This window comes from Callithrix jacchus, chromosome 13, assembly GCF_049354715.1.
Source record: "Callithrix jacchus isolate 240 chromosome 13, calJac240_pri, whole genome shotgun sequence".
Lineage (NCBI taxonomy): Eukaryota > Metazoa > Chordata > Mammalia > Primates > Cebidae > Callithrix > Callithrix jacchus.
Genome location: NC_133514.1, coordinates 50,230,938 through 50,253,370, shown reverse-complemented (window position 1 = coordinate 50,253,370; position 22,433 = coordinate 50,230,938). Strand labels below are relative to the sequence as shown.

The 22,433-nt window shown below is 47.4% G+C and overlaps 1 protein-coding gene across 6 annotated transcripts; it reads left to right on the top strand.

Moving 5' to 3' along the window:
• The first annotated feature begins 318 nt into the window (after positions 1–318).
• On the top strand, positions 319–21,958 carry CIDEA (cell death inducing DFFA like effector a). Of its 6 annotated transcripts, none has more exons than XM_002757026.7 (5): positions 319–379; positions 8,684–8,828; positions 10,162–10,308; positions 18,997–19,178; positions 21,486–21,958. In XM_002757026.7, the coding sequence occupies exons 1-5, from the start codon at positions 342–344 to the stop codon at positions 21,631–21,633; spliced, it is 660 nt and encodes a 219-aa protein (XP_002757072.2). In that variant the 5' UTR covers positions 319–341; the 3' UTR covers positions 21,634–21,958. The 6 variants fall into 6 exon arrangements, with proteins under 6 accessions (XP_002757072.2, XP_035126419.2, XP_035126417.2 ...); XM_035270528.3 differs by having other exon boundaries at positions 319–602; XM_035270526.3 differs by having other exon boundaries at positions 319–933.
• Positions 21,959–22,433: the final 475 nt, after the last annotated feature.

The following is a 22,433-nucleotide window of genomic DNA, read 5'->3' as shown; positions in this document are numbered from 1 at the left end:
GATGCTGCCGGGATCGGTAATGACCCCAACTGCCCCGACCCCTAGAAGTACAAAACAAACATAGGCTGACAATGACCAAAAGAGACCCGTGGAGTATTTGGGCTTCCAAGGTCCTCGGTACCGCCCAAGACAGCAAAGGACGCGCGGCTACGGGCGGCAAGAGTCAGGGACGACCGCAGGTTCCCAGAGCGCGAAGCCGCTACCCTCGGCGGTGGCGAGCACATGCCAGCGTTCTCCCCTACGCGGGTCAGGCCTTCGCCGGGTTGTCGGGGGCGGGGCTCCGGCGCTTTAAGAGGCGGCGCAGGCAGAGAGGCCTCCAGGCCTGCGAGGGGACCCGCGTCATGGAGGCCGCCCGGGACTACGCAGGAGCCCTCATCAGGCGAGTGCCCCTGCGTCCGCCTGAGCCCCGCGTTCCCCTAAACACAGCATTCCCGTGCGCTTCCAGTTGGCTTGCGCTCCGCGCCCTCAGGTCCCCTGTGCGCCTCTCCTACTGTACCCGGATCCCCTCGTTCCCCTGCTGCCCGCGTTCTCTTGCGCTCCACCACCCCGCGAACACACTCATCCGCCCCACTGGTGCCGGAGCCGTCCAGCCGCGCCCGCAGGTAGAGCCAAAGCCCGTCCCGCGCCTCCTCCCCTTCTTGCAGCTAGGCGCAAATGCCGGGCGTGGCTCTCCGAGGTGCGCGGGCGTCCGCGGAGCAGGTGACAGCGGCGAGTGGCTGCATCTCTGGCCGCTGTTGCAGTCGCGGGCGCAGAAGAGGGTACGGTCCCAGGAACCCCGAGCAACGCCTCCACGGTGGTCGGGGATCCGGCTTCTGGGGATCCTGGAAATCGCAACGGGAGCCGGGCGCGGAGGGGCCCAGGTTTGGTCCCTCCTGGGAGCGTGGGCTCTGGTCTCCGAGGGGAGGCTTGGACCGGGCCGGCGGAGCCCGCCAGGTTGGTGGTGCTGGGAGAAGCGTTTCTCCGGCCGCCGGCTTCCGAGGGCGGAGGCGCTGCCCGAGGGGCTGGAGGGAAGGTAGGGGGACAAGGGGCGACTGGACCCCGCGGAGGCTTCCCTGCGCTGTGGTGGCCTTGCCACCCGTTGGTGACTGAAAGGGCGACCACGGATGTTTTCCTGCTTGGGTTAATCTTCATATCTCAACAGACTCAAGCTAATTTGTTGGTAAACTCCTAAGACGTTGCGTGGCAGCTACTTTAAGGTATAGGTCTAAGATATGTTTCTCTGAACATCAAGTACCTCGAAAAGGATAGAGAAGCCCTTGCGGACTTGAAGGTGCGGGTCCCATTGTGTATGTGATGTGTGGCAGGCAGAGGGACTGCGTGGGTAAAAGGAAGGGGATTCCGGCTACAAAAGGCGATCTGTGAGCTTCTGATCCCTGGTTCTTAAAGGGGAGCTGTTGTATATACTGCAGGTTAGAAGCATCTTTCTCTTTAAAAACAAGCCCACAGTACAAGTCAGGGCAGTGGCACGGAGATACTAAGAAACACCTGCATCGTATATGGTCATTAACACACTCAGGCCTAAAGGTCAGGGCCTTGCTTCTTTCGCGTTCTTCCAACACCATCCATCCCCAGTCCCACTCCCAGGGGGTGAGGACTGTTAGCAGTTTGGAATGAGTCCTTCCAACCACTATTCCAGTGAGTTCACAACACACCCACTGTTCCTCCGGAGCATGGGGGAAGGAGGTATGGGCTGACTCGGCACTAACCAATCCTGGTTGGCCTCTGAGCAGGATTCAGGCTGAGCCTGTCCCTGCCTCTGACTATTACAACAGCTCACCAAAATCCAAAATGCATCTGTGTGAGGTCTCCATGAGGTCAAGTGTGCAGTGAAAGTGACTTGCTTATGAGCTGTTGACAAATGAAACACTGGGAAACCTTGAGTCTCCTAGGACACATTCCTTCTAGCTCAGCTGGTCCCAGGAGTGAATGACGACTTGTTAGGGACAAACTGTTACTGCAGTTCTTTGAAATCTACCCGCTTCCAGGCTGAGCTACTGCCATTGAAGCAATCTGTAATTCTCATCGAAGGGAAAACACTTTTTCTTCTCTGACCTTCTCTAAAACCCTGTCCAGGCGAAAGAGCCAGAGGCCGGGTCCTAACACGTTTGCTAACTGTGCTCTTGTGGGACTTCTGCCTCCTCTCAGGGTTCCTTAATTTAAACCAGATCCAGGATGTCATAAGTGTCTTTATTAGTAAGTAACTACATTGTGCCAAGGAAGGAACTTAATCAATGTGCACAATTTTTAAAAAGCAGGTACTTGTAGGCGATGGTATAACCTTAACCCAGCCTTTGTTAGTCAGCTGGAATCATAAGGGGCCTCAATCTTGAGGAAAGCAGCCTGAGGTCTCAGAGCAAAACTCCAGACATCAAGAAGTGAACAATGCATGTTGACTGTCATAGCCAAATCTGCTCTGCTCATGTGTCCTGCCGGTGATAACATTCCTGCCAAAGGCTGAGGTTATGAAGAAGCTGATAAATGTTATAAACATCGTGTGAAATGGCTGCTTTCACAGCTATCTAGCACATCTTCCCTTTCCTTGAACAAAGAACTCCAGGCTTTGTGCTGCTATTTCAGTACACATTTTACCACCGTCTTCTTAGTGACATTAGTAAGGAATTAAGTATTCTATGAGTGACTCTCTCAGCTTTCTGCTTCTTGAATCTAAACTCTTATTTTAATGGAGTGGCAAAGTGGTCAAAGACCTCATGGTCATGTATGGAATACTTGATAATGTCAAGCCTTTAGATAGCTTGGGAAAAACTGAGCCATGAGCCCGGCAGTCCTTGTCAGGGCGAGTTCATCTAGGGGACAGGTGTGCTCCCACCTGTGTATGTCACATCCAAGGGAGCCCTAGGGGAGCCAGGCAGCAAGAAGCCTTGTCGAGGCAGCACTCACTTCTCTGCCTCCTGCCATGGACCCCACAACCCTCTGACGCTGTCCCTACAGCTCAGGGACTCTTCTCCAGGCCTGCAGAGCACTTTCAGAGCCCTCCCTTCCTTCTTAGCATGGCCGTGCTTGACCTCACCACTTCCCTCCTTGGCGTTCCCTGCTGCTCTTGGCTTAGTGACAGTGCTCAGTTGACTTCTGTCCTACTCCTGTATACTGCTTCTTCCTCCCATGTGGGTGCCTTCTTTTCTTCCTAATGATGAGATGTGGGGTTCCCTCACCCATCACTGCTCCGTGAATATTCCCAGGCACTATCTCACAGAATGTGTACTGCGGCCCCTCACCCACAACACCAAAATATTTCGCTTTGAGGAAGACCTTAATCCTGGGCCCTTTTCCTCTATAAGTGGCACACAAAGAAAGCTTTTTAATTATCTGTAGGGCTCAGTTTGTTTTACTGGAGAAGAGTTCAGGTCTACCGGCGGTCAGTGGCTTCTTGGTGTATTTCACACACTTTCAGAAGTTGGTGGCACTCTACCTCCCTCGAGGAGAAATACAAAGCCTTCCCTTCCCGCTTATTCCTGGGAGGCAACCCTTTCACGGCATTCTATGAAGCCTAACTTTCCCTCTCTGGATTTCTCTGAAACCGCCTATTTCCTTAAACAACCTGTTTCCTCATATTTTCCCCGTGAGTGGGTTATTTCCCTTTCTGTTTCATACGGTTGTCTGTCCCCAGTTTCAAAGGAATTAGGGGCACCTGTTCTCATGTGGGACGTGTTTAAATGCAGGATCCTAAGTGGCCCTGCTTTTAGGCACAGTGCTGATGGCCAGTGATAGAGATGACTGTACTCAGTGGGCTGGAGGGGAGCTGGGCAGAGACAGTGTCTTGTTCATGCAGCTGAAACAGAGGGCGTACTCCTTGGCACCTGTAGAGTCCTGGTCTACATAGGCCTGGCGTGCAGAACATCTCATTTAACCCCTTTCTGTGTTAAATATGAACCGGTCTTCATTTTACATAATTTGACCCAGAAATCACTCACTCTCCTTGACAAGAAGGTAGGGGATACATTTACTGTCCTCAGTGCCCCCAACAGCCTTTCCTCCATTCGTGACCCAGCTCTTGGTTGGGAAATGCTACAGGTGAGAACAATAGGTTTTTTTTCACTGACGATAGCTATCTTGAGGGCAGGTGAAGACAGGGAGAACCAGAAATGGTTGCCAGCCCTTATCTTGTCGGACAGGAAAAGACGGTAGGAACCAGTCACTGGAGCACAGGTGCTTAGGAAGGCGTGAGCATGTTCATCCAATGAGGAGATGCAGTCCCCGGGGCTAACTAGGTCAAAGCTGAGCCTTTGACTACTGGGGCTGGACCTCGCATTAGAAGACATTGACTATGTTCTCCCATTTCTCTGATTTTGGCTTAGCATCTTTAACTCAGTAAATAGACAGCATACTGACAGGCACTGTGTGACAGTAGGAAATAGACCACCAGACCCCATGAGACAGTTCTAGAAGCCTGGTGTACAACTGCCAGGACTTCCTGGTTTTGGATCAAAGAGAGGCTCTTTCTTGCTGCTAAGGCTGGGCCCTTGCCTCCTATAGGAGCCGTGTCTTCTGGCCAGTTGCCACACTGCTGGGTGGAAGCTGGAGCTGGGCTCAGACCCTGGTCTAGCACTTGCTGCCCTGACGATTTGCCTCCTGCTTTCCCCAGGCCTAGGTTTCACTGTCTGTAAGGCAGATCCCAAGGAGCGGTTAGGCAAGGTGCTAGCTCACACATACAAGGGTTTGGCATCCAGGGGCGCACAGACCTTTTTCTCTCCCTCTTTGTGAGGACTTCAGCTAGTTTAAGTTTCAGCTGCTGTGATGAGGTGGAGGCGACGCCATGGTTCTGAATGTGAAATGTAACACAGCCTGTTCTTGCCACCTTCTCCCCCAGCTCACCAGGGCTGAGAGTGTGTGCGAATTCCCTGTGGGATCAGTGCAGGAGTGTTGTTCATAGCATTGTGTAACTGAGAACCCTGCTGTCACTCTTTTAATTGAGGTGACAGTTCAGAAGCTGTGTGCCAGTCCTCGGGCTGTGTTGGTGCACAGCCTGGCTAGGCGAGGCTCTGAATTACTTGGTGGCTCCCTGGCGAAGGAGGGCAGGTCACTCTGACAGGCCCAGAATCCCCACCCAGCACATTTCCCTTGGTCTCGCCACATTAAAACAAATTGTGTAGCAACTTTGTCTAACCAAGAGGGAAAGGCGTTGAGGGCATGAACTCAAAGCACCGCTGTGCTTTCAGCCATAGAGCAGCTCTTCTGCACAGCACTCTGGATAGATGTATGTTTGAAGTTCAGAGAATGGATAACAAAACAATGTACTCCTCCAGCCAAAAAAAAAAAAAGTCTTGGCTTTGGACAGACCTGGGATCAGGTTCCATCTTTTTCCCTTATTAGCTGGGCGACTTTGAGGAGCCACTCTGAGTCTCAGTTTTCTCATCTTTGATGTGGAGCAGTGCTTTCCTTGCAAGGTTGTGAGGGTAATTTGTTAATATTAGTTAATATTGAACTGATGGGCATGGTGATTCACGCCTATAGTCCCAGAACTTTGGGAGGCTGAGGAGGGCAAATCACTTGAAGTCAGGAGTTCAAAACAAACATGGCCAACATGGTGAAAACCTTTTCTCTAAAAAATACAAAAATTAGCCAGGCATGGAAGTGGGTAACTGTAATCCCAGCTACTCGGGAGGCTGAGGCAGTAGAATTGCTTGAACCTAGGAAGCAGAGGCTGTAGTGAGCCAAGATCATGTCACTGCACTCCAGCCTGGGCAACAGAGTGAAATTCTGTCTCCAAAAGCAAAGCAAAAAAAATTGAGTTAATATTAATAAGAGCTGAAATTGCTGACACACTGCCATGGCAAGTGCTCAGATGCGAGCAGTTATGAGACCCTGATGTCAGCCTGGCCAACGATACTCCAGACCACATTCTTGCCAATGACCTCGGTCTGGTTCTAGAACGCCACTTGGTTGGTAAGACGCCTGGAGAAAGCACAAACGCTCTCTCTTATGGAGAGCCTGAAACTGGGATCAAGCTGGCGGCATGAACTCAACCCGGTGATTTTTGAGAGGCAGCTTGTTACTCCACTCTCAGGTTTTTTGTTTTTGTGTTTATGTGTTTTAGAGACAGAGTGTCACTCTTTTGCCCAGGCTGGAGTGCAGTGATGTAATCACAGCTCACTGTGGCCTTGATCTAGGGCTCAAGCAATCCCCTTGCCTCAGCCTCTCAAGTAGCTAGGACTACAGGCATGCCCCACCATGCCTAGCTAATTTTTTAAATTTCTTTTTTGTAGAGATGAGGGTCTCACTATGTTGCCCAGATTGGTATCTAATTCCTGGGCTCAAGTAGTCTTTCCACCTCAGCCTTCCAAAGTGCTGGGATTACAGGTGTGAGCCACTGCATTCAGCCAACTATCAGTTTTTTATATAACAATTTGGTAAGTCATTGAATTTTCACTTGGATTCATTTGTAGAGCTTCAAGTTAGACAATACACTATTTTAAATGTATGTGCCTAGAACTAAGATAGGTATTACAGGAAATATAACAAAGAAGCCTTTATTCACAAGGAAAATAAAGCAGGGATAGATGGCTGTGTGTCAAAGGTGCTAAATTACAGGTGACAGGCATTGGCAAGCCATGCACGTGTTCCCTAGGATTTTGGTGTTCAGTGAGTTAATCCAGAAAAACTGCTCTAAGAGTCTAAAAGCAGTGATGTGTTTACTTTGTGTATTCTTCAAGGTTGTCCTGAAAATACACCCTTGGTTTCATTCTCCTGAATGTCCTTGTACAAGCATTTGTTCAAATAGCCACTATCTGAGCATCTGTAGTTGGTGGGTGCTCTCCCGGTGAGGGGACACTGCAGTGTCCAGTCCTGCTCTGTGGGGAATGGGGATTGAATGAGGTCACACAGACGGCACTATCATGGTGCCTGGCTCTAGGTGAGACCTCGCCCTTGCTGATTTCTGATTACCTTGTTTGCAATCATTTCATTATGAATCTATTTCTAAATGTAAAAAGTTGGCCAGGTGCATGCAGTGGCTCATGCCTGTAATCCTAGCACTTTGGGAGGCCGAGGCTAGTGGATCACTTGAGATCAGGAGTTTGAAACCAGCTTGGCCATCATGGTGAAATGCCATCTCTACTAAAAATACAAAAAATTAGTTGGGCATGGTGATACATGCCTGTAATCCCAGCTACTCAGGAGGCTGAGGCAGGAGAATCGCTTGAACCTGGGAGGCCGAGGTTGCAGTGGACTAAGATCGTGCCACCGCACTCCAACCTGGGTGGCAGAGCAAAACTCCATCTCAAAAAAAGAGCAAACAAAAACAGTCTGCAGTCCTGGGTGAAAACTCTACATGTTGCTCTACTGGCCCACCTTCTGGTGGTAGCAGCAGGGCACCTGTGTCTCCCCCAGGAGTTATTTTTAAATAGCTTCATGCCTTCGTGCTTTTTGGTTTAAAAGCATGCAATCGTGTGTTGAAGGCAGTTTTGCTTTTTTTTTTTTTTTTTCTGTTGGAGTCTCACTCTGTCACCCAGGCTGGAGTACAGTGATGTGACCTTGGCTCACCGCAGCCTTGACTTCTGGGTTCATCTGGGCTCAAGCAATTATCTCACCTCAGCCTCCTGAGTAGATGAGAGTATAGGCACATCACCACACCCAGCTAATTTTTTATTTTTATTTTATTTTTTGTAAAGACAGGGTCTCATATGTTTCCCAGGCTGGTCTCAAACTCCTGGGTTCAAGCTATTTTCCTGCCTCGGCCTTCCAAAGTACTGGAATTATAGTCATGAGCCACCATGTCCAGCACATTTTGCATTTTTTAAATTGCTATCAAAAGCTTCATCTGGGAGGCTGAGGCAAAAGAGAGGACTGCTTGAGCCCAGAAGTTCAAGACCAGCCTGGGCAACAAAGTGAGACCTTGTCTCTACAAAAATACAAACTCAGCCAATCGTGGTGGCTTGCACCTATAGTTCCAGCTACTCAGGAGGCTGAGGCAGGAGGATCATTTGAGCCCAGGAAGTCAAGGCTGCAGTGAGTTGAGATCACACCACTGCACTGGCCTGGGCAACAGAGCAAGACGCTGTACCTAAAAGGGAAAAAAAAAAGTAAATATTTGAATGAATTATTTGATAAATGTGGACTTACTCCAAAGTGTCCCGTGATGTAAGCCCTGAGGGTCTTTTCCTTTTGTGATTCTAGCCACAGTTCTAAGAGTGGTTCTGCTATTATTGGTTCATCCTAAGTTGATTTCAGAAATTTCATTGATTGCTGTAGTGACCAATATCACACTTTTGAATTGATTTCTGGCTTACCCTTATTGTATAAATGTATAGCTATGTGCATGTGTCTGGGTGCACTGAATTTATAACTCTGCGTAACTACTTCATGGCCACTAGAAATCATTCTTTTGGATTTTTAAAATCTTTAAAACCCATCCATATTTGCAGAATATAACTCTTATTTCTTGTTTGACTTGAATTCCCTATCCATTCCTTCTCAAAGAGTTTTGGAAAGGACTTTGGATGTCTTAGTAAAATAGAAATAAAAATGGCTGTGTTTTCTGGCTTGATGTGTTACTTGTTTCTTCTTAATCATATGTGTACACATGTGTATATATAATTTTTAATAATCCCAACCACTGATTTTGTTTCTTTTAGATGCAAATATTAAAAATCCATTATTTCTGTGTACTTTCAAACTTCTTCTGAGAGATTCTTTTAAAAAAGTTTTAACTTTTCACCTCCATTTTCAGGCCCCTGACATTTATGGGTTTGCAGACTAAGCGAGCCCTGCTCACCCCGCTCATGCATCCAGCTCGCCCTTTCCGGGTCTCCAACCATGACAGGAGCAGCCGGCGTGGGGTGATGGCGAGCAGCCTGCAGGAACTCATCAGCAAGGTGCCCGGCAGCCCACACGTCTCCCCCAGTCCACAGGGGCGCCCTGCACTCACACAGGGCCGTGGTCTTGGGCTGTAAGCCAGGGTCAGGACAAAGGTCAAGAGAAGCAGCACCTCACTGGGAGGGAGTGGGGAGAGAAATTGGAAGTGACTGCTGGTGGTTATGGAGTTTCTTTTTTTTTTTCCGTTTTTGAGACAGGATCTTACCATGTTGCCCAGGCTGGCCTCAAACTCCTGGGCTTAAGTGATCCTCCCACTTCAGCCTCCCAACTGCCTGCCAGTTTCTTTCTTGGGTGATGAAAGTGCTGTAAAATTGAGTGTGGTGACAGTGGTCCAACTCTGTGAGCATACCAAAACCCACTGCACTGGACACTTTAAATGAGTGGACCATATGATACGTGATTATATATCAATAAAGCTGTTATGGAAAGAGGAGGAAAAGAATGAAGGATAAACAACAAGTTAAACTCATCAGACCCTCTCTTGGCCTCAGAGATTCTGAGGACAAAGCTTAGGTAAAAATAATCAAGGGGAACATTACATCTCTGTACCATAAAGAATTTAGGTACAGAGACAAAAAACAATAAATAGTCACCAATGGAGAATGTCGCTTTGTTTCTTTGACAAGGAAGGATGCAGGGAAGCAGTTGACTTTGGAAGTCTGGTTTTGGTTATAAAGGCCAAAATCTAGAACAATGTCCTAGACCACCAAATAAGGAAGAATCCCAGCCTCTCAGAGGGGCATAACTCAGACTCAGGCACCCATGGAAGCAAGAAACAAGCATCCAACACGCGATGTCTGAAGCAAGAGAGACGCTCAGCTCTGCACACGGGGCTGCAGCTCTTACAGTAGCATACATGCAGGAGTTTTCTTTTTATTCATCTAAATAAGTAGGTAATCTTAGAAATTATAATTATTTAATGTAACCATTATCTCATGTATCTTAAGAAGACAGATCCATTAAAAATCTTAACCTCCTGATGGCATACAGTGGCAGCATGTACCTGTAGTCCCAGCTACTCAGGAGGCTGTGGCAGGAAGATTGCTTAAGCCCAGGAGTTTGAGGCTGTGATGCACTGTGATTGTGTCTGTGAGTAGCCACTGCACTCCAGCCTGGACCACAGAGTGGGTCCCCATCTTAAAAAGAGAATTCTTAACTTCCCTGTTTCCGAGCAAAGACTGAGTCATAGACACCAATCAAGGTTACCTTTACCATTAAAATTTTATCAAAATCAGCCAACATTTTTGAAAATTAGAGCTTAATAAATGTCATTGGATGGTCACATGGAAATATCTGGCTTCACTCCATTTCTCTGATGCGTTGCACACCTAGACTCTGGATGCCCTACTCATCACCACCGGACTGGTCACTCTGGTGCTGGAGGAAGATGGCACCGTGGTGGACACAGAAGAGTTCTTTCAGACCTTGGGAGACAACACACATTTCATGATCTTGGAAAAAGGACAGAAGTGGATGCCGGTAAGTGAAAACATCATCACCGAAACAGCTATTGGGTAGATTTTTTACTTACAAAAGTACACACCCTACTTGGGTGTAACTTGTCCACTTTTTAAATATGCACTTTGTATTCTCCTAACAACAGGAACCACTGCCCTCAAAGGTATTCTTATAAGAGTTTCTAGGAAACTTAGTCTCTCTTTGAACTTAGGCTATTTGATATAAAGGGAATAATTCCAAGGAACAAGCTTTGGCCAGTGAGTCGCTACAGATCCCAAAAAATGCATGGAATCAACCTGGCAACTCTTCACCAGTTTGGAAGGCTGGAGGAGTAAACACCGTCAAGGAAGGTAGGGAGAGTGTGTGCATGCATGCGCATGTGTGAATACGGAGATTTAGAAAAGTCAAGAGACAGGGTGAAGCCTTCTGTCTGGGAAAACTTAAAAAACTTTCCCATTAGAAAACACCTAAAAATGTAAAGCACGATATTAAAACATCTTTTCACATAATAAACTGATATCCAAGAAAGATAAATCCTCAGTGGTTAAAATTTTGTGAGGCCAGCATCCAAAGAGCAATGCAAACACTGAAGCTGGCAGATCCACAGGCATCTCCTCTGGGGACCCTCAACCTGTGAGTACCCATTCACCTCAGGGACAGATGCTAAGAGGTGAGGAGACAGCCTCCAGCTGACAGAAAGTCGGGGGTGAGATTTGAAGATCTGCCTAAAGCAGGGAATCTTAGAGCTCTCTCCTGGGAATCTGGCCCACAAGCTGCCCTTATGAAGATTTAGGCTCTGCTGACTTCCAAACCCTAAGCTGAGAGTTCGGTTTTCAGAGATCTGGGGGAGTAGCATCAATGGAGGGGTTTGCTTATTGTATTATCTTTGCTCCAGCCCTGTTTCCAGGGTTGATAATGCCCCAGGTAACTAGCAGGAGCAGAGGCAGATCACCTTGGAGTGAATGTCCATCCTGGTCTCAAAGAGTTTTCATTCCTAATGTTTTCACAATGCAAGTTCACAGTCAAAACACAGAAGTAAGGACTCAGGCACCACATTCATGAGAGTAAGCAGAAGCAATAAAATCAGTCATGCCAGGACTGCAGATGTTGGAATCATCAGATGCAGAGTATATAATTAGTGTACTTAAGATGTACATAACTAATATATGATAACAAATGCAAAATTATTATAATGTGGTATATCTTGTGCATACAAAGGTTGGAACAAGCAGACTCTGGCAGCAGATCTCCAGAGACCCAAGTTTGGATTCTCATAGTGTATGTAAAGTAGTTATATTCTCGGCTTAAATAGTTCAGTGTCTGTTTAAAAAAAATATTTTTTAAGAAAAATAAATAAAAGAAAAAGAAAGGCTCACACGTGGCTAAATTTGACTGGCCAAATAAATGAATAAAATGCTCAAAGAAACATTGAAAATAACCAAAAGTAAGAATAGTCAGGAATTCAAGACCAGTCTAGGCAACATAGCAAAACCCCAATTTCTACTAAAAAAAAAATGTTTTAAAGGATTAGCTGGGCATGATGGTACACACTTGAAGTCCTAGCTACTCAGGAGGCTGAGGCAGGAGGATCACTTGAGCCTGGGAGTTGAAGGCTGCAATGAACTATGATCGCACCACTGCACTCCAGCCTGAATGAGAGAGCACTATCCTATCTCCAAAACAATAAAAAATAAGAAAACACCAGCCTGGGCAACATGGCAAATCCCATCTCTATCAAAAAGTACAAAAATTAGCCTGGCATAGTGGTACATGCTTGTAGTCCCAGCTACTTGGGAGGCTGAGATGGGAGAATCCTTGAGCCTGGGAGGTTAAGGCGGAGAGTGATGATTGCACCATTGCACTCCAGCCTCGGTGACAGAGGGAGACCCTGTATCAAAAAGCAAAAATAAATTTAAAAAGAACAAGAGACAATAAGAACTGACTAAGCAGATTTGAAATAAATAGAATTTTTGGAAATGAAAATTGTAACAACTAAAATTAAGTAAATGGAGACTCAGGTTAGACAGAACTGAAGGTAATGATAGAAGATCTGAAAGATGTTTCCTCTGATGTAACACATAGCAACAGGGGTGGGGAACACAGAGGATGTGAGAGAACAGACTGAAATCTAGTATCTCTCTTTTTGGCATTCTCAGGTAGGGAAGGACTTTTTTAAAACAAGACACAATGCACAAGTCATTTTTTAAAAAAGATAGAAATCAATTCATTTAAGAATGTTGTTCATCAAAAGACACTATAAAGGAAGTAAAACAATAAGCCACGAAATGGGGAGAAAGTATTTTCAACATCACCTGATAAAAGATTAGTATTCAGTAAATGTAAATAACTCATATAAATCAATTATGAAAACAACAAATAATCCAATTTTAAAATGAGCTAAAAGAGGTCACACGTGCGGTGGCTCACGCCTGTAATCCCAGGACTTTGGGATGCCGAGGCAGGTGGATCACAAGGTCAAGAGATCGAGAGCATCCTGGTCAACATGGTGAAACCCCGTCTCTACTAAAAATACAAAAAGTTAGCTGGGCATGGTGGCGCGTGCCTGTAATCCCAGCTACTCAGGAGGCTGAGGCAGGAGAATTGCCTGAACCCAGGAGGTGGAGGTTGCAGTGAGCCGAGATCATGCCATTGCACTCCAGCCTGGGTAAAAGAGCGAAACTCCGTCTCAAAAAAAAAAAAGAGGTCACACATGGTGGCTCACATCTGCAATCCCAACTTTGTGGGGCCAAGGTGGGAGGATTGCTTGAGCCCAGGAGTTCAAGACCAGCCTAGGCAACAAAGCAAGACTTTGTCTCTACTAAAAATAAAAAAATTAGCCAGGCATGGTGGTGCACACCTGTAGTCCCAGATACTTGGGAGCTGAAGCAAGAGGACTGCTTGAGCCCAGGAGTTTGAGGTTGCAGTGAGCTATGATCACACCACTGCATTCCAGCCTGGGTGACAGAGCAAGCTTCAAGGAAGAAAAAGGAGGATACAAGAGACAGAGGCAGGCATCTCCAGAATAAACAATGATACCATTTTTACACCATTAGATTTAGTATTGCTAGACTTCTTGATTTTTTTTTTTTTTTTAAAGATATAGGGAGCCAGGCACAGTGGCTCACGCCTATAATCCTAGCATTTTGGAAGGCCGAGGCAGGCTGATCACCTGAAGTCAGGATTTCAAGACCATCCTGGCCAACATGGTGAAACCCTATCTATACTAAAGATAAAAAAATTAGCTGGGCGTGGTGGCATGCGCCTGTGATCCCAGCTACTCAGGAGGCTGAGGCAGGTGAATCACTTGAATCCTGGAGGCAGAGGTTACAGTGAGCCGAGATCATGCCACTGCACTCCAGCCTGGAGACAGAATGAAACTTCATCTCAAAAAAAAAAAAAAATTAATTAATGAGGACCCCAACAGCTTTGTTTGTGTGGGTTATATCAATAGATACGTTTCAGGTTGTGGTTTGTTTTTTTTTTGAGACAGAGTCTCTCTATGTCACCTAGTCTGGAGTGCAGTGGTGTGATCTTGGTTCAAGCAATTCTTGTGCTTTAGCCTCCCAAGTAGCTGGGATCACAGGCGCACACCACCATACCTGGCTAATTTTTGTATTTTTAGTAGAGACAGGGTTTCATCATGTTGGCCAGGCTCGAACACCTGACCTCCAATGATCCACCTGCCCTGGCCTCCCAAAGTGCTGGGATTCTGTAGACATCTGACAGTCAGGAGTTCTCAACTGCAGAGACTTTGTCCCCTGGGGGACACTTATTAACATCTGAAGACATGTTAGGCTGTTATATCTAGTGGGTATAGACCAGAGATACTACCAACACCCTACAATTCACAGGACAACCTGACAGCAAAGATTTATCCAGCCTCAAATGTAAGAAGTGTCGAGGCTGGGAAACTGTAAGCTATAGATAGGTATAGATATTCCCAATAGTCAAAATTGGTTGTTTTTGGTTTTTGGTTTTTGGTTTTTTGAGACTGAATGTCACTCTGTCGCCCAGGCTGGAGTGCAATGGCACAATCTTGGCTCACCGAATCCTCTGCCTCCTGGGTTCAAGTATTCTCCTGACTCAGCTTCCCAAGTAGCTAGAATTACAAGTGCCTGCCACCATGCCTGGCTTTTTTTTTTTTTTTTTTTTTTTTTTGCGTTTTTAGTAGAGACGGGTTTTCACCATGTTGCCCAGGCTGGTCTCGAACTCCTGACCTCAGGTTATCTACATGCCTCGGCCTCCCAAAGTGCTGGGATTATAGGCAGGAGCCACCGTGCCCTGCATTTTTTGTTTTTTGTTGTTATTGTTGTTTGTTTGCTTTTTGTTTTGAGACAGTCTTGCACTGTCACTTAGGCTGGAGTGCAGTGGCATAATCTCAGCTACCTCTACCTCCTGGACTCAAGCAATCCTCCCACCTCAGTCTCCCAAGTAGCTGGGACTATAAGCACATGCCCCACACCTGGCTGATTTTTGTATCTTTTTGTAGAGACAAGGTTTTGCCATGTTGGCCAGGCTGGTTTCAAACTCCTTGTTTCAAGCTCCTGAGCTCTAGCAATCCACCACCTCTGCCTCCCAGAGTGCTGGGATTACAGGCGTGAGCCACCATGCCCAGCCAATATTAAAAATTTAAACTGTTTGGAAGTTACTGAGTATATATTTTTTAAAGAAACTAAAATTCAGAAATTTTAAAATACGTATTAATTCATTAAAAGTAATGACCCAATACAGGTTAACTTGACTCACAGTGACTATTTCCAAAAAAAAAGATTGAGGAAGGACATTTTTTACATTTTTGTAAATTTCTTTAATGTACAGTGGAAACAGCACTTCTTGTGATGATTATTACCTCTCTCTCTCTCTGCTTTTTTTTTTAAGACAGGGTCTTGCTCTGTCACTCAGGCTGGAGGGCAGTGGCATTATCTTGGTTCACTGCTGCCTTGACCTCCTGGGCTCAAGGGATCCTGCCACCTCATCCTCCTGAGTAATTGGGACTACTGGTGCATGCCACCACATCCAGCCAAATTTTTGTATTTTTTTGTGGAGATGGAGTTTCTCCATGTTGCCCAGGCTAATCTTGAACTCCTGGGCTCATGTGATCCACCTGCCTCAGCCTCCCAAAGTGTAGGGATTACAGGAACGAGCCACCGTGCCTGGCCTCATTTTGACCTCCCAGCCCCTTGATAGGGCCTCAGGATTCCTGGGTGTCTCCAGATTACACTTTGGTAACCTCTCCATTACATCATTTATAGATAATTCAAAAATATACAAAATTAACAATATAATGTTTGAGTTACACATGTTCTGAAAATACGGAAAAGTAAGGGGAAAATGCATGGCATAAAAACCTCTTGAGAGGAGGGGAGAGAGCTGTGACTTGGAGGTGCATGGGATTTCTAAGGGATGGCAGTGTGTGGGTTTTCTTTTATGTCCTGTTTGTTACTTCTATGTATATTACATACACACACACACACACACACACACACACACACACACACATAAAACCTCACAATTTTCCTGACTGGAAAAGAAACCACAGACCAATTTAAAAAGCATAATATTTAGAATAAAATGTAATCTTAAAAGCAGGTGGGGACCAGGTGTGTGTAGTGACTCACGCCTGTAATCCCAGTACTTTGGGAGGCCGAGGCTGGTAAATCACAAGGTCAGGAGTTCAAGACCAGCCTGGCCAAGATCGTGAAACCCCGTCTCTACTAAAAATACAAAATTTAGCTGGGCATGGTGGCGCACGCCTGTAATCCTAGCTACTCCAGAGGCTGAGGCAGAGAATTGCTTGAACCCAGGAGGCAGAGGTTGCAGTGAGCCGAGATCATGCCACTGCACTCCAGCCTGGGACAGGAGACTCTGTCTCAAAAACAAAAACAAAAAACGGAGGTGGGGAGATTGTCTGTAGATGAGACAATTAATTGGAGGTGAATTAGATAAATTTTTTAAAGCAAATATTGGGCTACATGGCTTTTTGCTCAAGGAAAGTATAGCAGCAAGAATAATGCCCCACAGACACCCCTGTCTTAAATCTCAGCAGTGGCATATAGGATTAAGTGAAGGCTGTTGGGGTGGGTTGGGGGGTTGTCCTGGATTATCTGAGGGAGGCACAAGTCCTCACAAGGGACCTTATGAGAGGGAGGCAGGAGGTGACAGTGAGGGCCAGAGGCAGAGGAGGAGGAGGGATGTGGGGTACCTACCAAGGCAGGCGCGGAGAAGCTGGGAAAAGGGAGGGCCTGGCCCTGTCCTGCAGCCCCACAGCAGTCCTGCGCCCTGGCTTGATCTCAGACCTGGCATGTGAGAGCATTAGTGTGTGGTTTTGAAACCACTGAGTTTCTGGTCATTTGTTACAGCCGCAGTAGGAGATGGGAAAGGCGACTTTTGTTTTTCTAAAGGAGACACTCGGCTAACAGGAAGGAGTTGGTGGTGGGCGCTGGGAACCCGGCTGCAGGGCAGGGCGGTGGGGGCGGTGCGACGTCACAGGTGTAGATGCCACCGCGGGACACGCGCTCCAGGGGGCTCGCGGCCTCTTCGGCTGCCCAACTATCTTCCCTGGATCTCAGCCACCTGTAGGCCTTTCTGGGCAAAGCCAGTGTAGACTGAGACCAGACAGCCAGAGCAGGAAGCCGCCAGCAGGTGTCTCGCTCCTCGGTGGCAGCGCCCTCAGGAAGAGCGCGGCCCCGCAGCCCCCGCCCGGCGAGGCCACCGGAGGGCATCGTAATTTTAAGACCAAGACCGAAGACTTTAAGGGAGACTAAAATGAAAACTTTCAAAAGTCTGAAAGGGATATGAGGCCAGGAAAAAGTGGCGCGAGATGGAAGGAGAAGCCCTCTCTGATGCCAGGACCCGAGCTTTCCAAACACGTTTCCCAGCTGAGGGCTCGCTAGCGTCCCCAAGAGGCCGCTGAGAGAAAACAGCCTCAGCTTTGATTTTTTTTTTTTTTTTTTTTTTTAACGATTTTTTGGTGGTGGTGGTGGGTTTCTTTGTTTTTGCTTGTTTGTTCTTTTGAGATGGAGCCTCACTCTGTCGCCCAGGCTGGAGTGTAATGGCGCAATCTCGGCTCACTGCAGCCTCCGCCTCCCGGGTTCAAGTGATTCTCCTGACTCAGCCTTCCAAGTAGCTGGGATTACAGGCATGCACCACTATGCCCGGGTAATTTTTGCATTTTGAGTAGAGACGGGGTTTCGCCATGTTGGCCAGGCTGGTCTCAAACTCCTGACCTCAGGTCATCCTCCAGCCTTGGCCTCCCAAAGTGTTGGCATTACAGGCGTGAGCCACCATGCCCAGCCTCTGCTTTGATTTTTAAAGTCAGAAGAGACAGCTACAACTGCTTAGAAAAGGATAATGAAATCAACCTCACCCGAGATTCCACCTCACAAAATCTTTTCTTCTTTTTTCCTTTTTTTTTTTTGAAGGGGATGGAGAGGGTCTCACTCTGTCTTTCAGTCTGGAGGGCAGTGACGCAATCACAGCTCACTGCAGCCTCAACCTCCTGGGGTTCAGGAGGTCCTCCTGCCCCACCCCCCACCCCCCACCGTGCTGAGACTACAGTCACGAGCCACTGCACCTGGCCACAAAAATCTTTCTTGAAAGACAAATTCACGTCAAAGATAAATGCCTTTCATTTGTACCTTGAGGCAGCTTTGCTGTCATATTTTTAAAGTGTCACAGGAGAGAGAGCTTTTAGAAGACAGATTCCCAATCCATACATATCCCACATCTATTCAAAAAAATTCTGTATGATCAGAATTAGAGTCTACAGCTGGAACCTCAAGTGGGTTTGTCTGTATGGTGGGAACAGGGGAATAAAGAAGGCTGGCCACAGCAAGGAGAGTTTGGATAATTTTAGAGGTATTTACGTTTTAGATTCCCATTCATGAGGTCACTGTCATTAGTGGATTTACCATTCACAGCCTCAGCTACTCCCAACCCTGAAGGCTCACAAGACCTAGGAACCCTGTCAATTGTCTAGACCCAAATCCTGAGTGCTGCAAGATTTTTATGTGGCACAAGCCACTCAGGAAGAACAGCTCCTGGCCTTGCATTTGTACTGTGCGGCGACTTTGCTCTCATATTTTTAAAGCATCTTGTAGGGAAAATTCTGTTCCGTTGCTATTTATAAACCTGGGGGTGTGTAAAGGTCTCTGACTTCCTTCTCCAACCCAGGGGGTCTGCTGCATGGCTTTGGGCTTTCCCATGGAGTCAGCTCTTATCCTGGGAGATTCTTAAAACAGGAGTGCTCCAGGAAGGTACCACTGTACCCCTCACATCAGCCATATGATTCTGGTACTTTCTGCCCAGTAGCTGCCCATAGAGTTGAACAAGTGCTGCCTGCTTCTCCATAACCCTAACTGTGTTAGTCATGAGACGAGAGTCTCATGTCACCAGGTTCCCACCACTTGTCAGGGATAACTATCCACTGAGCAAAGGGGTCCTGAAATCTAGGCCCTGACACCACACCAGACTCATCCTGAGTCTGGAACTGAAAGAAAATTAGGGAGAGACGCCTCGTGGCTACTTGGACACAGTCATAGTATGCACAGATGGGTCCTGCTGAAAGCATCTCTTGATAGATTAGCCACAGAGCAGCTCACAGATCTTAAATGGACATATAAGAGAATCTGAAGCTGGCATAAGAGTAGAGTGATGATGTGGGAGGGTTACGAAGCTTCCTGAAGTGTGTCCCTCCTCTCATTGTCTCAGGGTAGCCAGCACATTCCCACTTGCTCACCACCAAAGAGGTCGGGAATAGCGAGAGTCACCTTTGACTTATATAAGCTGAAACCCAAGGACTTCATTGGCTGCCTCAACGTGAAGGCCACGATGTACGAGATGTACTCCGTGTCCTACGACATCCGGTGCACAGGACTCAAGGCCCTGCTGAGGTAACACACTCTGGGGGTCACCTCCAGGGGTCTGGAGACTACAGGAGGTGTGGCATAGGTTGAGGATTCCCACCCTGTTCCTCTGGGCTCCCAGGCCGGCTGCTACTGTTAGGCCACTTGGAGCTATGTTGTCTGAAGCAGGTCAACTCTTAAGTCACAGGCTCATCTCACACAACAGAAAGTCTCCAGCCAAAACAGAATTATTTCTTCCAAAGATGATTAACTATTCATTAGAACAAAAGCTAAATAATAAACATAAAGAGGAACCACATTTATTTTAAGAAATTGAGCACTTAATTCTAGGTGAGGATAACTAAAACCAGAGCCGTGGAAGTCGTGGCTGCGTTTGTATAGAGTGGCCACCTAGACCCGGGCAAATCACATGCTTTTGTGTGTATCTGCTATAGTCCTGATACACAGGTAACTTCAGCCTCACTGGTAAGGTGGCACGGGCATGCGTCTTCTCCACATAATGCCAGGGCACTGTCATCCCAAAGATGAGGGCCGGACTGGTTGCAGAGCATCCCAGGAGAGAACTTTTAGAAGACAGATTCCCAATCCAACCACGCCCCAGACCTATTCAAACAAATTCCATGTGACCAAAAGGAGACTTCCCGGGTGTTCCTGCCCCATAACCAGGTGGCACCCCTGCCACTGAGCCTGGAACTAAGAGACACAGCAGTCCCTGCTCTAAGGAATCAGTTGTGTGACCTTTCACAGATTCCTTAACTTCTCTGAGCCTTGCTTTTACCATCTGTAATGAGAAGGTTGGGCCAGGTGTTGTGGCTCCTGCCTATGATCCCAGCACTTTGGGAGGCCGAGGCAAGCAGATCACTTGAGCCCAGAAGTCCAAGACCACCTTGGCCAACATGGTGAAACCCTATCTCTATTAAATATACATAAATTAGCCAGGCATGGTGGCAGGCACCTGTAGTCCCAGCTACTGGGGAGGCTGAGGCAGGAGAATTGCTTAACCCTGAGAGGCAGAGGTTGCAGTGAGCCAAGATCCACCACCATGAGCCGAGACTGTGCCACTGCACTCCAGCCTGGGCGACAGAGCAAGACTCAGTCTCAAAAATAAATAAATAAATAAATATACAAAAAAATAAATTAAGAAAGTTGCTTCCAAGCACTTTACAACTGCCAGGGCTCTAAATACTGCTCCCAAACTGCTGGGATTACAGGAGTGAGCCATTGCGCCTGGCCTACACTTGGATTTTTAAAGTGAGACAGGAGCGTTGCAACAACCGAAAAAGGTATAATGAAGAAAGCTAACCTCACCCAAAATTCTACCTCAGCAAAATCTTTTTTCTTCTTCTTTTCATCTTTTTTTTTTTTTTTTTTTTTGAGAGACAGTCTCACTCTCTTGCCCAGGCTGGAGTGCAGTGGTGCGATTTTGGCTCACTGCAACCTCTGCCTCCCAAGTTCAAGCAATTCTCGTGCCTCAGCCTCCCAAGTAGCTGGAACGACAGGCATGCACCACCACCACCCCGGCTAATTTTTGTATTTTTTTCTAGAGAAGGGATTTCACCATGTTGCCCAGGATGGTCTTGATCCCTTAACCTCATGATATGGCTGCCTTGGCCTCCCAAAGTGCTAGGATTACAGGCGTGAGCCACCGTGCCTGGCCAGAAAGCGATTTTAAAACTGGAATGAAATCCTTTAGCTTTGGACTAGGTAGAGAACGAGAATGAGAACTTGAGACAAAGTGTTATAAGTCCAATGTAACACTAATGCAGACTCAGCCTGAGGACTGAGAGGCCAGGACAGGGCAAGCTTTTCCCTGCCAAAACGTCGGGAACGAGTTGGAATATCTGGCTGCCCTCAGCCACCTGGGTCACAGGATCATGATGCCAGTTTTTGCTAGAACTTTCCTTCAGCCTAACCTGTCCTTTCACCGGGCCTGACTGATTTCAGTAGCAGGGCCCCTAGAACAGCCTAGCAGCCCAAAGCCCAGGACACAGCATAGCTGTGCTCCACACAGAGCTTGCCAGCCACTCAACAAGCTGGCCACGCTTCAGGTGGCTCATGGGAGCTGTGCTTCTTGGGGTGGTCTTGGGCCAGCAGCTGGAGGTCCCCAGGGAGCTCACAGAAACTTGCTCCCAGCCAGACCCTCTGCTGCAGCAGCTGCATCTGTGCCAACCCCGGGACATGGGTACCCTGAGAGTGCTCAGACAGCCATGCTCTAAATGTGAGCCTGGCCTTCTCGGAATTCCTTTTGGTGGGGGAAGTGAAGTATCCGCATCCTGTCTGTTTCTCGCTGGCCCAAAATCCCAAGCTAACGCGTTCCATCTCCCTCTGTCACAGGAGCCTGCTACGGTTCCTGTCCTACTCCGCCCAGGTAACAGGACAGTTTCTCATCTATGTGGGCACATCCCTGCTCCGGGTGCTGGATGACACAGAAGAGCGGCCATCCCTCAAGTCACACGCCAGGGGCCGGCTCACCTGTGGATAGGGATGCAGGCTGCTGCAAGCTCTTGAGCCAAACTGTGCTTCATTTGGCTTAGTGACAAATGTTGAAGATGCTTTTATGTTCTGAGCCACGTGCACTTGTAGGTCACTGGTCACCCTGCTGAGGAGTGGTGCCCAGGATAGGAAAGGGCTTGGTGGTACATGAAGTGTGGACAGTAAGCCAGGGTGCCCTGGGAGGGAGGCGTGGAGGGCCCCAGGGGCCATGGGAAGTGACCAAGCAGCAGGTGTGCCCAGGAGCAGTGTGCATGTGTCAGAGCCATTTGGTCTGTCATCTCCAGCAATAAATCCATCGCAAGACTGACCTTCAAGATGTGATACTTCCTGTGCCTCCTTTGTCTCTAAGAACAGGAAAAAAAAAAAAAAAAAAAGAACTTTATATAAAAGCAAAACTCAGCCAGGAATGTTCTGCTAGCAGACATAACGGCTCATAAGTCTTTATTAGTGCCACAAAAATAACAAGCTGTGAAATGTTACTGTGTTTTCTTGAAAACCCCCAAAGGGGGCCCTCACACTGAAGTACTCAATTTTGGAGGTCTTCAACGACTTTTTCACTTGTGAAAGTGAGAGGACTTCACTTTTTCAGGTTTTTCTTTTTTTTTTTTTTTTTGAGGCAGGGTCTAGCTGTGTCCCCCAGGCTGGAGTGCAGTGGTGTGATCTTGGCTCACTGCTGCCTCAACCCCCTGAACTCAAGCCATTCTCCCACCTAAGCCTCCGAGTAACTGAGATTACAGGTGCACACCACCATGCCTAGTTTTTTATTTTTGTAGAGATGGGGTCTTGCTA